A 19943-nucleotide genomic window follows, 5' to 3' on the forward strand; every position below is an offset into this window, starting at 1 on the left:
TTTATGCAGCCAACAGACACATGAAAAAATGCTCATCATCACAGGTCATCAGAGAAATGCAAATCAAAACCACAATGAGATACCATCTCACACCAGTTAGAATGGCGATCATTAAAAAGTCAGGAAACAACAGATGCTAGAGAGGATGTGGAGGAATAGGAACACTGTTGGTGGAAGTATAAACTAGCTCAACCATTGTGGAAGACAGTGTGGCAATTCCTCAAGGATCTAGAGCTAGAAGTACCATTTGACACAGTGATCCCATTACTGGGTATATACCCAAAGGATTATAAATCATGCTATTATAAAGACACATGCACACGTATACTTATTGCAGCACTATTCACAATAGCAAGACTTGGAAGCAACCCAAATGTCCATCAATGATAGACTGGATTAAAAAAATGTGGCACATATACACCATGGAACACTATGCAGCCATAAAAAAGGATAAGTTCATATCCTTTGCAGGGATGTGGATGAAGCTGGAAACCATCATTCTGGGCAAACTATCACAAGTACAGAAAACCAAATACCGCATGTTCTCACTCATAGGTGGGAACTGAACAATGAGAACACTTGGACACAGGGTGGGGAACACCACACATTGGAGCCTGTTGTGGGGTGGGGGCGGGGGGAGGGAAAGCATTGGGAGAAATACCTAATGCAAATGACAGGTTGATGGGTGCAGCAAACCAACATGGCACATGTATACCTATGTAATGAGCCTGCACGCTGTGCACATGTACCCTAGAACTTAAAGTATAATAATAATAATAAAATGATAATAATAATAATAATAAGCAGGTTTTGCAATGGATTTAGAGATTATTCCATCTTAAATCCTTTTCTCTCAGTTTTTAAAATCTCTCTGAGAAAAGTCGGAGTAGGGGGATATTAATTGTTGCCCAATTATTTAAAATATTGGCTTAAACTTATCAAATTTACTCATATCATCTGGTAGGTAGAGAAATGGTGAAAATGTGCTCTGTGATAAACCCATCTACACTTTAGTTATCCTTTGTTAGGAAGCTCCTAGACCAGAGACGTCAAGTCTCTTGTACCTGTGTTATTTTCCCCTTGAGTTCTGGACTCCTGCCCAGCACAGGCCACCATCAAGAGAACACAGAAATGGCAAACAACATGACACCTATCATTTGCCATCTTACCTTTTTCTCTATGCCTCAACAGATTTTTATCTCCAACTTATCAGAGCACTTTTTTGTCTCTTCAGTAATTGAGTCCTGGATTTACTGGAATAACCCAGTAACCTCAGGGATCTACAGTGTTTTGATGAATCTAGCTGTTTACAAGATATATATATATATATAAAATTAAGTCTCCATAATAAGGCAAAATTGCCTTTTCAAGTTAAAAGCTGAAAATAAAACTTAAAAAAGTACTTAAATACCCTGAAATAAATGTTCGTATATGCCTGGAAAATGAGATGGAAGATTATAATCTTTAATACATTAAGAAACACAATCGGCTGGGTGCAGTGGCTCACGCCTGTAATCCCTGCACTTTGAGGCAGGTGGATCACGAGGTCAGGAGATGAAGACCACGGCTAACACGGTGAAACCACGTCTCTACTAAAAAAATTCAAAAAAATTAGCTGGGTGTGGTGGCACACGTCTGTAGTCCCAGCTACTTGGGAGGCTGAGGGAGGAAAATGGCATAAAACTGGGAGGAGGAGCTTGCAGTGAGCCGAGATTGTGCCACTGCACTCCAGCCTGGGTGACAGAGTGAGGAAAAAAAAAAAAAAGAAACACAATCAACTAAGTACCTATAGCATAAAGCTTTATTAATACAAAACTTATGAAAACTGCTACTATACACAGTTTGTAACTTGGGGAACAGAACATAGCTCCGTGGAACTCTTTCTGACAATATTCCTCCTTAGGTCCCATACAGTTCATGATGTTAGTTTTGAACTTCCAAATCTTCCCCATTTTCTAGCAACTGTCCTGAGTCTACAGAGAGTGGATGAGAGAGAAAGGCCCTGCTCCAGCAGTGAGAGCAGCAGTACCTAGGAAACAGGACAGAGGCCCCAGCAGATGAGTGAGGAGCAGGTAGAAGACAGTCAAACTGGCAGTGAATCAAGGCACTGCGTCTAAGGAGAGCCAAGTGTAGCATTTAATCTGAACACTCCCTATTTTGTATAGGCCCAGAGTTGAAGTGAATGATAGTGTAACTTCTAAAAAACACTAATATAAACATTTCTAAAGGAACAAATTTTAGGAACTCAAGAACCTCACTACATGCTTTAGAATAATTTCATTTAGAGATCATCCAATGCACTTTTAAGTTACTGACATTAAAAACTCGTGTAACACAGTTAAGATTAATTACAGTAATCACCATGTTGTAGGTCACTAAGGAAAATGCTGCCAACAATGTGGACCCAATAAAGAAAAAAAAAATATAAAAAAGGATGTAATTTCTGCTCTAGTCTATGTCAGAATAACAGCTAAATAGTTAAAATTTGACAGGAAATAATGAAATAGAAACTAACAGAAATAGAAACTAATGGAAAATAAAACACAGACCAGCCGGGCGTGGTGGCTCACACTTGTAATCCCAGCAACTCTGGGAGGCAGAGGCAGGTGGAACACCTGAGGTCAGGAGTTCGAGACCAGCCTGACCAACATGAAGAAACCCCGTCTCTACTAAAAAATACAAAATTAGCCAGGTGTCGTGGTGCATGCCTATAATCCGACCCAGTTACTCAGGAGGTTAAGGCCGGAGAATCGCTTGAACCCGGGAGGCAGAGGATGCAGTAAGTCGAAATCGCGCCACTGCACTCCAGCCTGGGCAACAAGAGCGAAACCCTGTCATAAAAAAAAAGAAAAGGGGAAGAAAAGAAAACACAGACCAAAAGGTATTTTAAATGCTCGAACTCTTTAAAGAAAAATAACTATAGTGTAATTTACAGTAAAGTTCTAGTGTCACAATTAAAGTGATAAATTTAAATTAATTAATTGAAATTTTTCCCCCATACTCCACTGCTCCTACCCCATATCCCTCCCAAGCAGCAAACTTACATATAAATAATAAAATTTAATTTCACCTCAATCACTTGTCAGTGACAAACATTTAACGGTAGACCCAGGATACCTTCTAATAAAATAATGTGAACAACAGAAAAGATAATCACACTTTTAGATAACAATAAATAAGACATATAAGCACTAGCACCTGCAGGAAGAGGTTTATATGGCTATAAATAAGAATTGTTTTGAACTTTAAAATGTAAAAGCTATATTAAATGGTCAATGCAGCCAAACTAGAGCTAATGTTTAGATTTTCTATTTATAGAATGGTTATTTTCTATATATCATGACAATCTAGAACCAAAAAAAGATCTTTTTAAAATCTACTATATGTCTGCTCAAATTTAAAATTTAATGTATCAGAAAATATTACAGAATTATTTCTTGTTTGTTCCAGGTATGTTAACTAAGTTTCATTCAAGATTTAGTCACTTATAGAAGACAACAATTACAAGTAAATGAGAAAAATTATGTATGTGCCATATACAATGAAAAAGCCAGTAAGAATCTATATGTCCTCCAAATATCAGAGAAAGATGGTGCTGCCTGATCCTTTGATTCTTCTTTTGTGGGACAGAAGAGGTTCATTTCTTCATAAATTTCCGAGGCCCTGCCCTCCCTAGACTAGCAGAATATGTCTGGCTCCTTCCAGAATGGCTGACGGTCTGTCGTGTCTCTCATTGCCCATTGCCCTTGACCTCTTTCTTCCTCTTCTGCCTGTTTTATAACCTCTTCTAGATTCAAATAAAACAGTCCAGTTTTCTCAATTGTAAGCAAAGACTAGCCTTGATAATTGACGGGGTCCATTCCTAGCCTAACATTTAATAGGCTCTGATAAAAAAAAAAACCAACAGGATTTTCCAGCCTTGCTGTATTTGGCCAAATAAGATTTAACCCATTCTTTTGTTTAAATCCCCAAAGTGAAGTCAATCACCCTGAAGCTGACAACCCTAGTAACCGGTAGAGGGCAGTAATAGCACAACCAGACACACCCACTCAAAATAAGCAATTTACAGGAATACTTCTCCCATCTGATTTGACCACAACATCTAAGCATAACAAAGCTTCTGTCAAACTCTTATTTCAGATGAATGACTACCCCATCTTTTGCTTACTTCCTATATCTTAAAAGATCCAAATTTCAGCATTCTGATCATGCTAGTAGTCAAACATTTTCCCTTTGATGAACTTTCCCACACTAACCTGCATGCCTTCAGAACTTCTGCTGAGCTGGGGTATATGGACACAGACATTGATGGTATGATCTGTGGACTAGGTTTGTGGTTAACCAGAAGCAGATCTGTTTTCATGGGGCTCTGAGATTCTTCCATCCCTTCTCCATTAATTGTGTGTAGCCCACTGTGAGGGCTGTTAAGGCTGGTAACACTATTTGTGGTTGTCTGCTCAGTGGATTTTGGAGAAGGTGTTGCTGTGGAAATGGCTGAAGATGGTGAAGAGGCAACAGAGTTATCAGTCTTTGTATGAACAGCTGGGTGGATGTTATTGACTTTGTCACAGGTTCCAGTACCCACATTGTTATTGGCTTTTCCCATCAACAAGGCAGAGAGCTGAGGATTGTCTGAACTTAGTAAACCTGGTGACTTAGAATCTCCATGGCTAGGACTGCAAACAGCATCTGCCGTCATCTGATGGACATGATTAGGAAGTCCCTCGACACTGGCAGTGCTGTTAGGTGTCTCTCCAGTGTGCCTGCTTGTTTCAGGCACCGTCAGTATGTTTCCTGAAGGCTTGCTCTCTTTGGTTAAGGTAATGCCTTGTTGTCCACCTGAGGTAGCAGTGTGAGAGGAGAGGTGATTGAGAGCAGCCCCCTGTGTTACTGAATTGCTAGGCAGGGTGGGATGTCCATTCTGATTCTGAATACCAGAGCCAGTTGCCTGGAGATGCTGGGAAGGCCCAGTGGAAGAGAGAGGTCGTTCACCATTAGGACCTGCCGAATGTGAACTCTGACCTTTGTGAAGCCCCTAAAAAGAAAGAAAAATAGTTTAAATCTAATATTAAGCAAACTGAGAATGTACAGAATTTAAAACATTAAAGAGAAAAGCCACTAAAAATAAATATCTAACTATATAAAATAATTTGACCCAAGTCCTAAAGTTATCAAAAAGTATCTGTAACTTAGTCAGTATTTAACATCTTTAGAGAAATTTTCCTTCCTATCTAAAATGACTCCATTATTAGTGTAGAATAAACTACTTCAGATGAAGCATTACAAATTTTAAGTTCCAATATACATATTCTCATCTAAATCAGACATGGATAGACATATATCATTATTAATAACGAAAAGCCATGACCATGGATCAACATAAACCAATTCTCACTGGTCTGTGATCTGTTAAAAGATTAATATAGACAGTGAGTTCATGAAGCCTTTAAAATTATCATTAAAAATATAATCTTCTGTAATTCAAATCCTACTGTTAAAGTAGCTATCCTCAAAACTAAGGGAGAACTATTAAATCTATGAAAATATTTCAAAAAATACCTAAAGTTTCCCCTCTATCCATTCACACATATTTAGAAGACTAGATAGGCTTGGTGCAGTGGCTTATGTCTGTAATCCCAACACTTTGGAAGGCCGAGGCAGGAGGATCGCTTGAGGCCAGGAGTTCAAGACCGGGCTGGGCAACACAATGAGACTCCGTCTCCACAAAAGAAAAAGAAAAAGAAAAAGAAAAAGAAAAAGAAAAAGAGGAGAGAGGAAAGAGGAGAGAGGAAAGAGGAGAGAGAGAGGGGAGAGAGGGGAAGGAAAGCAGGCAGACAAACTAGGTATGTTGACAAGTATGCCTGTAGTCCAGCTACACATGAAGCCAAGGTGGGAGGATCTCTTGAGCCCAGGAGTTTGAGCCAGCAGTGAGCTAAGATGGTACCACTGCACTCCAGCCTGGGTGACAGAGCAGGACCTTGTCATTCTTTTTTTCTTTTTAAAAAATGGGGGGGAAAGATATTTTAAGTCTCCACTAATGACTTTGAGATAAACTTCATTTTTATCATTAATTTTCATTTTCATTAATTTGAAAACTTAGAAAAATACACTGCTACTGTTAAAGCAATCTGAGGGGGCCGTATAGTAACAGTTAACAGAAGTTTTAAGACTAGAGGAAGATCACTTAGGGCATTTAATAGAATGAAAATATGATAACTGGAACTAAGATGTATAATTTTTACCTGAAATTTGCCTCTGGTGTCACATGAAATTTGCCTCTGGTGTCACAGAGAAACCTCTTTAAGAAGAATATTTTCATTTCATTTTACTGACAAAATGATTAAATAAGACAGCCAATTTTTCAGCAACACTGATTAAAGTAACATTGGAATCATAAAACAAGAGTTTACATTTGGAGTTGAGATTACTTCAGCAACAAGGTTAGAGAATTTTGTCAGTAATAAGCTATAAAGGAATAAAACTATAGCTGATGACAAGATATTTATATACTAAAAGGTGCATTTAATCATATAGTTAAAATCAGCTAGCATGCTCCTAAAATCAGTTTCTGAAGCTGAAAATTGTAAACTAATGCTTTTACTCAACAGGCTTATCTACCTTAAAAAACTAGATATATTAGAAGTTAATACACATTGGCCGGGTGCAGTGGCTCACACCTGTAATCCCAGCACACTGGGAGGCCAAGGCGGGCAGATCACCTGAAGTCAGGAGTTCAAGACCAGCCTGGTCAAAATGGTGAAGCCGTGTCTCTACCAAAGTACAAAAATCAGCTGGGCATGGTGGTGGGCTCCTGTAATCCCAGCTACTCAGGAGGCTGAGGCATGAGAATCACTTGAACCTAGGAGGCGGAGGTTGCAGTGAGCCAAGATAGCACCACTGCACTCCAGACTGGGCGACAGAGCCAGGCTCCAACTCAAAAAAGAAAAAAAAGTTGATACACACCAATGAGTGTGTAAAGGGCTGCAATTAGTTGTAAATGATTTAATAAGTAACAAAGTTCAATCATAATAAAGGAAGGTTGAAATTTGTAAGTTACATGACAATTTCTCATAAAGTAAAAATACTGCACATTATAATCATATCAATATTTAAAATATTATCCAACAAAGTCTGGGTAGGTGAGTTAAAATTTCATCAAATGTAAAATATTTAATTTAGAGGCTAATTATTTAACAAATACACTGATTACAATATGCAGACATGTGACAAAGTAACTATTTTATTACATCTTCTCTATCTGCAAATCAAGGTATTTTAAGCTACAAATTCTTTAGAGTACTTGCTGAATAATCACCTATAATTAATATAATTTTACTTTCATATCTTAAATTATACCCTTGTTACCAAAAGCAATCTGAATAAACCCATTCCAAACTGTAATGTAAATTCCTCCCTTATCAAAAGCTAAAAGGTAGATATACCATATAGGTATATCAATTGTCTAGTTTTCATTACAATTTCAAAAAATTATTCAAATAGGTTTGTGTAAGACAGTTATCAAAAAGGCCTCTTCATTTAGAGTCTATGATATCAATTCCATATATCATTTGCAGAGACAGAGGCTCCCCAGCTACAGTGATATGCAGAAACTTCATTTGGGAAACTTTTGACCTGGAATCAGTTCAACACCATTTTCTAGACAACTTTCTCAACCTCATTACTTAAATTGTAAAGTTCCTACAGATAATGGCTTTGAAGGACATGTGAAGCAAAGGCTGGGGCTCCCTGCTACTTAGTATGGTAACTTACAGAGGGCTCGTGGCCTGCCAACTGAGGAGTTTCTTTTTATTAGAATTACAAATTACGTTTTTAAAGAATATCACATTTCCAAAATAGGGTTAAAAGTGTATTTATTGAAAACTTCAGCAACTAAGTGAGCCAAAGAAGTAGATGTGAGAGAAAAGAAAATAGAACTATACTTTACAATCCTAACAAAGGCTTTCATTTATTAACTGCCAGTTATACCTTAGAACTATGATAGGCATTTTAACAAAAATCTCATGTTATCCTTTTAACAACTGTTTAATGTTTAAAGACAATGAACTCCCAAAATCCCATCCTCTCACCTATTCTAACAACTCCCCTTTCTCCTTTGCCATTTTCTCCCTCTCTACTGAATCTTTCTCATTGACTTTTACTGTTATTCTCTCATTTTAAATTTAAAACAGTAACAAGACAACAACTCCTAATCCCACTTTCCCTGTGAGCTATACCCGGTTGTTATTCTTCCCTTTTATGTCACAGTATATGGAAATGGAAGCCTTGGCACTGTGCAGTGTGCAGCCCAAACAACTATAAGCATGTGTGCTGGAACTGTCTATACTTCAGTTTTTCTCCGCCGATTTTATATTATCTTGAAGCGAACTACAATTAGGCTTTTGCACCCCAACAATCCACTGAAATTGCCCTTATCCAAAGGTCAGCATATCTTTTCTGTAAAGGATCAGATAGCAAACATTTTAGGCTTTGTGGGTCATCCAGTATCACATATTATCCTTTTTTTTACAACCCTTCAAAAATATAAAAATCATTCTTAGCTCACAGGTTATAAAAAAAACACAAGTTGTGGGGTAAATTTTGCCTGTAACCTGTAGTTTCCTTACTCCAATAATGTCAGCAAATATCTCAGATGGTCAATTTTCAGTCCTCACTTTATATGACCTATGAGCATTATTTGATCATGTCCTCCTCCTTCAAAGACTTTCTTCATTTGGCTTCCAGGGTATCACTCGCATTGTCTTTGATCTCCTACTACATCACAGGTCAATCTCTTCTATTCTTCTATGCTAGTTCTTCAATTTCCTAGCCTAACACACTGGAATGCCCTAAGGCTCAATCTTGAGTTCTTTTCTCAATCTGTTCTCACTGATTGGTGATACCATCCAGTTTCATCCCTCCTTCTAGTTGGTCAGGCCAGCTGGGACTCCTTTCTCACACATCACTCTGTATCAGCTAATCCTGTCGCTGTACCTTCCAAATATACCCAGAAGCTGACCACAATCTACTACTACCACTCTGGGAGCCATCATCAACTTTTAACCTGGATTACAGCTATAATCTCTAAATTGGTCACGCCCATTTCTATTTTTGCCTCTTTCAGTCTATCCACAGAGTACCAAAGGGGACCTAGTCAAAAACAAAGTTAGATTACATCACCCCTCTGCTCAAAATCCCCCCACAGTTTCCTGGATACTCAGAATAAAATCCAGTATCCTTACAAGGCTGATCATGATTTAGCCATCCTGTTTCCAGCTGGAGCACATTTCTCTCTCTTCTCACCCTTTGCCTGTCCTGTTCTGCCATGCTTGCCACCTTGATTCTCTTCAAATGTGTACAGCACAATCCTATCTTAGGGTCCATTGATCCATGCTGCTCCCTAAACCTGGAACAATCTTATCACAAATAGCTTCAAGGCTCACTCCTGTAACTCTCATCCAAATGTTTGTTATCTTTCAAAGAAGCCTTCCCTGTCCTTCTAACTGCAACTCTCCTACCAGCAATCTCTAGTATTCTGCTGTTCTCTATTAGTGCTTTTTTCCATAGTACTAATCACAACCATCATCTAACATTATATATGTATTGTTTATTTGTTTATTGTCGATTTACCTACACCAAGTAAGACATCTCAGTATATTTTCTTTACTGATGTATTCCCAGAGCCTTGAGTATGACATGAACCTAGTACGTACTCAGTATTTCTCTAAGAATGAATAAAGTACTAATCACTTTAGATCAGGGTCCCACCAAGGATATTACTTCAAGAATAAACTTAAAAATCTTAGAGAACTTATTTCAGTTTTATCAATAATATAAGACTAACCAACAATCAGCCAAATATTTCCCTTTTTAAGTCAAATATTTCTCATAGATTAATAAAAGTACAAGCAATTTGGCTGTATGTATTGAGAGCATTTTCTTAAAGCTTACTCTTTTGCCCTTCAGTTTCACCTCAGCAAGTACCCATATCATTGAAACAATCCAAAATATGGGAAATACTATGCACATAAACATTCAGAAGTAAAAACTTAGAAATTAAATGTCTAACGAATGTGCTAATGTTGAATAAAGTATGACCCATTTCCTTGACAAAAATAATGTTCATGCAATTCATTATTCTGTTTCAAAAACTTCAGTGGATCAACTTTGCCTTCAAGATAAATTTGGCCTCTCCTTCAGCCTCTTATTTCACCCTCCCCTCTTCATAACCTATCTTCTAGGCACACTTCACCAGCCCTCTCCTCCCCTAAACTCTAGTTTCTGGAAGACTCTAACATCTTGGTTACACGCTCTCCTAGGTACTCTGATAGAACTTTCCCACCAAAGTCACACTTCACAGTCATTATGGTAAATACTTCTTCACTGGTCTTTTTCTCCCACTAAAGCAAATACCTAACACCTAGTGTAGTGCCTGATCTTAAGTAGGCAATTTATGCAGAAATGAACTAAGTAATATTACATAAATGTGCTTATGATGCCACTGTAAATTAATGGTGCATTTTGGGTGATTTATATGATCTATTTTCTTCCTTCGTAAATTTGCTAGGTTATCTATGTCAGTAGAGACGGTACAAAGGGAATGAAGATATACTCATGTATGTACATAATGAATCACAATGTAGTAATAACACCGTAGTGCCACAAAATTCTTATAAAACCAGTTCCCCAAACACTTCTTTCTTCTTCTCTCAAACCCCAGTAAAAACAATTATGTGAAAAGCCAACAAGGAAGCTAGTTCTCCTATTACCTGAGTGGAGTTAGATAGTTGGTTTTTCCACGGCTCCTCTGCGCTGCTGGTCAGGTTTGTGCGGTTATGAGGTAGAGTGAGTGCGTTTCGCTGCAGGTAAGGCACGTTTCCATTACTTCCACTTCCTGTTATATGATTATTGCCTATCAAAATAGTGTCTGTACTTCCCAGCGTTCTTGATGTGCTACAGGGAACATGGCCTGCAGAAAAGGGTCCATTGGCTAAAGGCTGCCCAGGGCAGGCAGGACGAACTCCAGGCTGAGAGACGCTAGGCACTCTGGTCAGAGCAAGCTGTGGCTGCTGGCCAGAGACTGAGTTTGTAGGCAGTGATGAGTCAGCTGTTGGCCCGTTAGGAATTCCAGTAGATCGTACCTGTGCAACTCCTGTTGGTCTCATCTGTCAAAAAACAAAGGAAAAGTAAATGCTGGTTGTGTAATCCATAGGGGAGAGAATCTATAGGGGACAGAATATGAAGATGTATAATTAGGGAACGTGTGATTTTACCCAAATGCTTAATTTCTCTAAGTTGAGAAACACATACTTTAAAAACAAGAAATTATATTTGTTCATTTTAAAATAAACTTCCTTGAAAAGGCAGAAATCTGTTTCAAAAAAATAAAAAATAAAAAAATCCCATTAGTAATGACAAAAGGAAGCAGCTGAAAATCATAGAAAACGACCCAGAACTTACAGGTCCTTCTCTCAATCACAAAAGTGGGGACATCTCAAAATTTCATTCTGTTACATCCATGCCAGATCCTGTAAACTAAATAAGCCCTAAAAACCTTGCCTCAGTACTAAATAATGTAAACAAATCCTTAGAATACATGTGAAATATCATGTAAATAAATACAATACAAAGTGTTGTGTTCAAAATTAAACTTACAGTTGCTTTTGTCTAAAAATCTCTGTCAATTACCAGTATTTTAAGATACAGAGATTACTAAATTCTGTCAAACACTAGTAGAAAGTAAAAGTGAACATAAACATGCTCTAAAATGACATTAGAGTCAATAAAAATGCTCAAAATGCTAACAAATTTTAGGGAAAAATATGCTATACACACTTGGTGTTGTTGCATTAAGACAAACTGACTTTCCAGCTGTTCCAGCATCAGTTTCTGTGCTGGATTTAAATTATTTCTATTTGCGCGGAGCTGTTCCAAGTGCTAGAAGAAGAACAAAAAGAGAATATAGTCAAAGATATATTTAGGAAATAAGATCACTATTCTAAGCAACCTTTCCCTGAAGTGACTAAACTCAGAACCACTATCTGGTCAATCATACTGTCTTCTGACCAACAGTCATACACTCCAAGATGAAGTCCTTTAATAAGCTTGAGAAATGTAAGAATGAACTAAGCATTCATCTGAACAAGATTTACTATGAGTTCTTTGTACTAGAGGGGCATGAAATTTTACTCATCCATACAGTATTCTTAGGTATTCACACAGAAAGCTCTTGAAGCTTAAAAATATATTGACAAGTATGCTAAAAGCAGCGCTGTCTGGAATGAGCAAAGTCTGAAGACAATCTGAATGTCCAAAATTAGTGATCTGCTTAAATAAAGGTGTTACATCTATATAAAGAAATATGATGTAACCATAAAAGAACAAGGAAGCTCTTCACATATTGACATGGAAAAGTCTGTAAAATACATTGTTAACAGCAAATAAGAATCCTATCGTTTGTGTAAAAAAGAAGACAAATAATAATACATGTGAGAAAGAGGGGGATGTATATTTGCTTGTACATAAATAACATACCTCTGGAATGACAGATAAGAAATTAGTAATACCAGCTGCATTTTGAGTGGGTAGGGGCCAGAGTTAGAAGAAAACTTTACCCTATATACCCTATATTTATATTTTATGCAGTGTAAACCATGTCCTGTTTTAAAAAAAAAAAAAAAGAAATTAAAAACAAGAATGAATGATCTCCATTATTCTGGTAAATGCAGGCTCATTTTACATTTGTGCATATTAATTGAATGTACTGCCATTTAACTTATAAGAATTAATACTTAGGGCTGGGTACAGTAGCTCACACCTATAATCCCAGCACTTTGGGAGGCTGAGGTAGGTGGATCACTTGAGGTCAGGAGTTTAAGACCAGTCTGGCCAACATGGCGAAACCCAGTCTCTACCAAAAATACAAAAATTAGCTGGGTGTGATGTCGCTTGCCTGCAATCCCAGCTACTCTGGAGGCTGAGGCACAAGAATGACTTTAACACAGGACGCGAAGGTTGTAGTGAGCCGAGATCGTGCCACTGTACTCCAGTCTGGGTAACAGAGCAAGACTCTATCTCAAAAAAAATAAAAATAAAAATAATCCTTTAAGAACTTAAAGCTTGCTACCTCAACTCCTTTTTAATAGAAAAAACAATTTGTCAAAATCATCTTACATACCTGTAATTTCTGTGGTGTCAAACACCATGAATGAGCTTGTTGCTGTACTGGAGGATGTGACACAGCATGTCCACCACTCCAATTGTCAGAAGTATTCTGAGGAAAATCGATTTAAAAAAAATTAAAGAATATTTGGTTAAATCCACAGTTAATAATAATGGTTAGAGGAGGCCAAATGACTATGAATTGGAATATTTACATGTTAAAAAGATGTTATAACATTAAATTCTTTAAAAAATAATTTTACATGCATATTACACTTAGAAATCATACATTTAAGAATTACTGACTATTTAATAAGCCACCCAAAAAGGCCCACCCTCAAACTATGGCCCAAACAGCTAGCCTAAATACCACACTGTCCACTAGATCCAACATTAAATTTACTTCAATGTCAGTAAAAAGTGATGATGAAAAGTGTGCTGAGATCTTAACGGCAGGGAGATGAATAAAATGATTTGATGAATGCAAATTTATCCCTACTTTCTATATTTAATATGATACTAAGGGTTTGGGATGGAAAAACTCAAACCTTTCACTCTTTGATGTCCACAAATTTAAAATAAAGGACAGGAAATGTTCAAACCGCACAACTTCAGGGCAGCTGAAGCTTCTTTTTTGACTGGGATTTTCTATTTCTCTAAAACATATACCTTTGTTGGACTAGATGTTCTTTTCCGCTTGGCAGGACTGGACAGGTCATCTACTTGGCTAGAAGGAATCATGTGTAGTGGCAAGGATTGCTGTGAAATTGGTGTTTGACTGAGGCCTAATACAGGTTCAGTATTTGGATGATGAGGTTTACATGCCTAAGAATCACAGAAGGAAGACAAAAATAGGGTTCTATATATTCTTAATTCATTCCTTCAAATTATAAAACTTTACAAGCTGCATACTTTTCAAAGCTATGTGGACATCGCTGATTGCAATGATTGAAAATCAAAATTAAATGATTCATCAATGGAATAATGTGTACCTTCCTTTCAAAAACTTGCCTTAAAAATTAAATAAACCACTGTAGCATTGTTTTAAGAAATCTCCTTCAAAATCATGAAAATGCACAAAGGTTCTAAGTTGGTACCCCAAAATCTCTTCCCATATTAGAGGGAATTTTATTTTGATCTAGATTCCCTTTGCAATTAAATCAAAAGGCTTTTCATTACTAAAAGCCTCCTGTGCTTAGTAAATTAAGCTTGACCACTAGAGAATTGAAAAGAACCCTTAAAGCTGGGCACCTGCAGAACATAACCCAACTTCTCACCTGCTGTGCTGTGTTCATGGCACCCTGCCTGGAGGTAAGCTCTGCGGGAATTGGTAGGCTCCATGCCTCCTCAATACTAGGAAGTAATTTAGTTTTATTCTGTAGACTACCTTGTGGAAGGTTACACAACTGAGCCTAGGAAAAATTATGTAAAAAGCAAATTTAACACAAGCCTACTTGAGTAAGAGCAAGTCCACTAAATCTTCCTAAATGCTATAGCTAATTGTTTTTAAAAGAAAATAGATTCTAAATTTGGGGCTTTAGAAGACACTAAATATAAAGAGGGTAACCGGAATATAAACCTTTGTGAGAATCAAAACAAAGCCTGAGCTCTGTTTTCAGAGTTCTCATAGCTATCTTCTCAAGAAACTCCAAGCAAGAGTGAAAGACTGTTTGTGTTTTCTCTAAAATGCTATGACAACTTAAAAATGTAGACAGTACATAGAAAAAAATTATGTAAATTAATATGCATCAACAGAGTAAATGTGCAAAAGAGCATCTTTTAAAATACTGCATATCTTACTTAAAATGAAAAGTAAAATAATATTACAAGCTATGGTATGTTTACAAAATATGGAAACAGATTATAGACATCAAAACACAACTAGACAAACTTTCCAGCCACCCTCCTTCTGCCTGAGTGTTCTGGGGAAATACGTGGCTTTAAAAAAGTGCTATTTAAAAATTTTACCTGTAAATACTTAATTCGTGCTGCAAGTGCAGAGGTATTACTACAACTTTTGCTTCTAGTTGCATTTAAGTAGCATTTAATGGCATCCTGAGGCTGGTTGCAGGATTCATACAGAGTGCCTAGGTCCATCCAGGCTGCAGCATGGCCATGGTCCAATTGTACAGCACAAATATAGGCCTGTAAAGCATCCATGGGCTGATTTTGCTGCTGATACAGCACACTGTTAAGAGAAATTAAGAAAAAATAAGTCAACTCAGAAAACTGCTTGATTTTATAATGATTTAAACTATGAAGTATAATATATGTGATGTAACCATCTTTGTATATCAATTAAATTACTACTATTTTTATACAAAGTCTTACCCTATTGAACACCATGTATCTGCACTTGCTTCTGATTTATCAATAGACTGCCTGTAAGATATAAAGGCATCCTGAACTTTCCCAATACTTGAATAGCACCTGAGAAGGAAGGGGGGGGGGGGAAATCAAAAGAATTCCATTAATACTGAAACAAATTAATCGGCTGAAAGGATGGACTATATATCACAGCAAATTTTTTAAAAACCCTAATAAGCTAATATATTTATGTGTATGTGTGTGTATATACTTGACAACTATAATGAATATTATAATTAGCCCTCCAACAAACCATATTATAGTCTGTCTTATAGGTACTAAAAAGCATGCTGCATTAATGAACTCTATTACAATGATTAGGGGACATATCACTTCAATATTATAATACTGAGAGCTGCATGCATGCGTGCACACACACACACACAAGCCACTCTTCTTATATAGCTGACCTCTAGTTCCCTATACCGTCAAAATACAGAGTTAAAAACAAAAACACTATACGTTGGTAAGATTTGCCGTATCAGATTTCAATTTTCCTTTCCCAAGTAACAACACTGAGGGCAATAATTCTTGAATTCATAAAAAAAAAATGCACATGTAAGACACAGTTAATCTCAAACTAAGTATCAAAAATAGTATAAAGTAAAAAGTAAAAATAATATATAAAGTATAATATTTTATGACTAGTAAAGTAAGCAAGGTAAGATTAATGATTCAAGGACTGTCATTTTCTTAATGTGAATATACATGAATACACGGATAACAGCTGAAATTATAAATACTGAAATTATCTTCTTATTCTTGGCATGAAAGGAAAAAGAAAAAAAACAAAGCCCAGTCCCTATTTTCATGAAGCTTACAATTTAGTTGAGGACTGAAGATACATTAAAAATGTCATGATACCATATCAAATGGCCAGTATAGGCAATAATTGGCCTGAGAATTTAGGATAAGAAGAGACCATCATATACTGCAAGATTTAGGAAAGACACCCCCAAAAAAGGGAAGAGTAAGAGTAAGGGATTTGCATATGTAAAGATGCATATTATTTAGTGATTCCTAATTGCCAACCAGTATATGGCACGTTTGCCAAGCAAACAAATTGGAAAGACAACACACACACATACATACATACATAAAGTTTTTCCAATAAACCAATTAAATTGGAAAGACAACACACACATACATAAAGTTTTTCCAATAAACGAATTAATATTTATGCTGTAATGCTCTTATTTTGGATATTATTGGCTGACAGTAAATTGCAAAAAAAAGTCAATGTCTTTACTTGCCCGAACATCATATTTCTATTCTCATAATTATTCTTTGAAATTTTACTGATTTATGTAACCTAAAATTCTGGGAACCACTGATTCAAGCAGAGAAGATGAGAAAAGGCATTTTAAATGGGTTTGAACAGCATGAGCAAAACCTAACGTATATACAAGAAAGCACAGACACAAAACAGTAGAGAATTTTAAATCCAGCCAAAGATGACCCTAAAGTTTGCTTTTCTAACAAGGAGAGCAGCACATTGAAAGCACTTTATAGGAATATTAATTTTCTAACAACACGTAGGGCAGACTGAAAGGAAAATAAGTTAAAGACAGTAAAAATAGAGGGTGGCTACATTCACTGGTTGGGAACAGGCCAAAATTGGAGTTAAAGTACTGAAAAGCAGCAAGAAAAAAAGATGGGAGAAACAAGAAACCAAAAGATTGGTAAAGACTTTGTGATTAATTGATTAGATGTCCACAGGGTGGGGGTTGTAACTTAGTAGTTAGCCTTGATTTTAAAAAATGGTGATCTTTTGGCAAAAGTTAAAGAAGGAGCTGGTTTGGGGAAGAATATGGTGAACATAGTTTGAAATATGCTGACTTTGACATGATGTGAGGACATTAAAATGGGAAATGATAAGTAAAGAATAGGAGATGTGGTCCTAGAGTTTAAGATACCTTTAAGTGTTGAAATCTAGATTTGGAATTCATCCATATGGAAGAGAGGCTGTAAAAACACAGGACACCTACAAGGGAGATGTAAAAGCCTAAGGAATCACTAATCTTGTGGTTTGAAAGATATAAGAAATGTCCATGATTGAGACAGAGAAGGCAGTTTCAGAGAGCATCTACAAACTGTTTTATGAAGGAAAAATTCATGAGAGATCAGCAATAATGCCAAACAGAACAGACACCAGCGTGAAAGGGAATGCTTAACAGATAGTAGAAAACATGCTGTTTTGTAGTTGTTGGGAAATCAAAGCCATCTCAGATTTATAGACAAATTTGCCTAACTGCTGGGAGAAATAAGCAGTTCTTCCCAAAACCAATGTTTTAACATTCCATTCCTACAAAGTCAAAGTAGGAAACCAATGTGCCCAGATACAGATGTCCAACCATCAACCACTTTTCCTCTAATAGAAGTAGGTTCCTCTGAGACAGTCTTGTGTAATTAAAAAAGCCCAGGGTGAATCTAGGATCTAATCCCTGCTCTCATACTAATTATCTGTGATTATGAACCCACTTTCTAAATCTTTGAAGTGACAGGATTTACAATGTTAACCAGGTGACCTCCCTGGTTCCTTCCCAGTTGTAATATTCTACAGTTCTGTGATAACACAGTCAATGATTGGTGCTAGCATAACAGAATATCACATTATAATTTTACTTCGATATACAAGTGCCAAATGACAAGCAAAGTCCATCTTCAACACAGACCTGAATGCAGAGGTTAAGTAATAGAAAGCCTCAAAAATATTAGGGTAATCAAACCCCAACATTTCTTACTGACAACTGAGGTCTTCATTTGGAGCTTTAAAAACATCTAAAACATAATTCATTCATAATATTTTTCTCATAAGAAATAGATTAGAAACAACACATTAGAAGGCAGTGAAAGAGAGTAAGAAAAGTCCAAAAGATTTAGAATTTTATTATTACACATGGAAAATAATATGTCTAAAATGATAACCTTGAACCCAAAACCAAGCTAAATTGTGATAAGTATCCTTTATTTAATTAGTCAGGAAACGTATATTGTATATTTGGAAAATTTTACCCAAAAAATTACACAAAAAGATTAAATTAAAAGCATCATAATGTTTTACAATGTAAAATTAGTTAACTGTAAAAAAAAATGATAAAATACTGCCCACTGAAATACTGATGATAAAATACTGCTCATTGAAGCTAAAAATTACAGCATGACTATGATAGTTAATGCTACACATGGCTCATTATAATTTTATACAACTAGAATTTAAATTTAAAAACCTAAACTAAAAAGACACCTACACTACTGTATTAAACTATCTTAGGTCAGAAGGAACATAGTTTCCAGTACACATTCCTTTTAATCTACGCTAAAAGAAATTTTCATACATAAACCTGAAAACAAGAGAGAGGCACCCACTGTTTCCCAGTTTCAGATCTCCTTTACAATCAGTATATGAAGCCTCACACTCCACAACACTAATAGTAATAGTGCTAGCTCCAAAAGCAAATGCAGTTTAGTTAGTTCATTTCATCCATTTATCGAATAGCCACTTTGTCAGGTAAAAAGATACAAAAATAATAAAATCCAGTTTCTGCTCCTGTAGAAGAGAAACACAAAAGTTTGGATCCTCCAGCTTTATTTAGAAGCAACCCAAATTAGGCTCTTTTACAAGCCTGGGGAGGGACTAGGAAATCCTCACCAAAAAACAGGTACCTTTCCAGTCAACTCTTATTGTATGTTAATAATGAATTAATGAAATGTTTTTTAAAAAAATTTTCCTTAACCTTCTTCTAAGCATAGTATGAGTAATCAAATATTTTTAGAGAAGGAACCATATTAATATTACTTTGTTTCATACAAGCATACTTTCCTTAAAGGAAAACTGAAGCCATACAATGAAAATTTAATGTGATTATATGGCAAATTTACTTACAATTAGGTATTCTATGTAAAAAATAATAGAAAACTTAAAGTTAAAACACGATAATTTCAAAAGAAGTCATAAAATTGGAACCTTTAAAGCAGGAAGGTACCTAACAGATCATCTAACCCAGGGTTTCTCAACTACAGCATTACTGACATTTGGAGCCACCCAGTTCTTTGCTGTAGAGGACTGTCCTGTGCATTGTAGGATGGTGAGCAGCACCCCTAGTCTCTACCCACTATACGAAAGTAGCACACCCCACAGTTGTGATGAAAGAAATAAATGCCTCTAAACATTGTGAAAAGTCCTTGGCTGGGGTAGGGGTGGCAAAACAGCCTGCCCCTGAGGACCACTGATCTAATACAATTCTCTAATATGTTAAACAAAAATTGAGGCTTTAAGAGGTTTAACTAAACCATCCACAATTCCACAAACAGTAGCTGAATCAGGACTTGAATCCAAGCGTCTTGGCTCCTAGTATGATCTTTTCACCATATCATGAAAGCGAAAAGTGATTAGGAATCAAAATACAATCTGATGA

The 19943-nt window shown here is 36.4% G+C and overlaps 1 protein-coding gene across 8 annotated transcripts in view; it reads right to left on the reverse strand.

The window, feature by feature from the left end:
* Window positions 1-19943, reverse strand: part of KDM6A (lysine demethylase 6A) — a 229722-nt gene that overhangs the window by 40012 nt on the left and 169767 nt on the right. The window contains exons 11-18 of one of the 8 annotated variants that reach the window (XM_023202732.1): window positions 15490-15588; window positions 15127-15346; window positions 14436-14570; window positions 13828-13983; window positions 13175-13270; window positions 11833-11934; window positions 10767-11162; window positions 4257-5035 (exon numbers count right to left, since the gene is read on the reverse strand). In XM_023202732.1, the coding sequence (XP_023058500.1) occupies window positions 4257-5035; window positions 10767-11162; window positions 11833-11934; window positions 13175-13270; window positions 13828-13983; window positions 14436-14570; window positions 15127-15346; window positions 15490-15588 (1983 nt within the window). The remainder of the gene's footprint in view (window positions 1-4256; window positions 5036-10766; window positions 11163-11832; window positions 11935-13174; window positions 13271-13827; window positions 13984-14435; window positions 14571-15126; window positions 15347-15489; window positions 15589-19943) is intronic. The other 7 variants (XM_023202734.1, XM_023202735.1, XM_023202733.1 and 4 more) reach the window with 7 other exon arrangements.

The sequence above is a fragment of the Piliocolobus tephrosceles genome, chromosome 12, assembly GCF_002776525.5.
Source record: "Piliocolobus tephrosceles isolate RC106 chromosome 12, ASM277652v3, whole genome shotgun sequence".
NCBI classification, from domain to species: Eukaryota; Metazoa; Chordata; class Mammalia; order Primates; family Cercopithecidae; genus Piliocolobus; species Piliocolobus tephrosceles.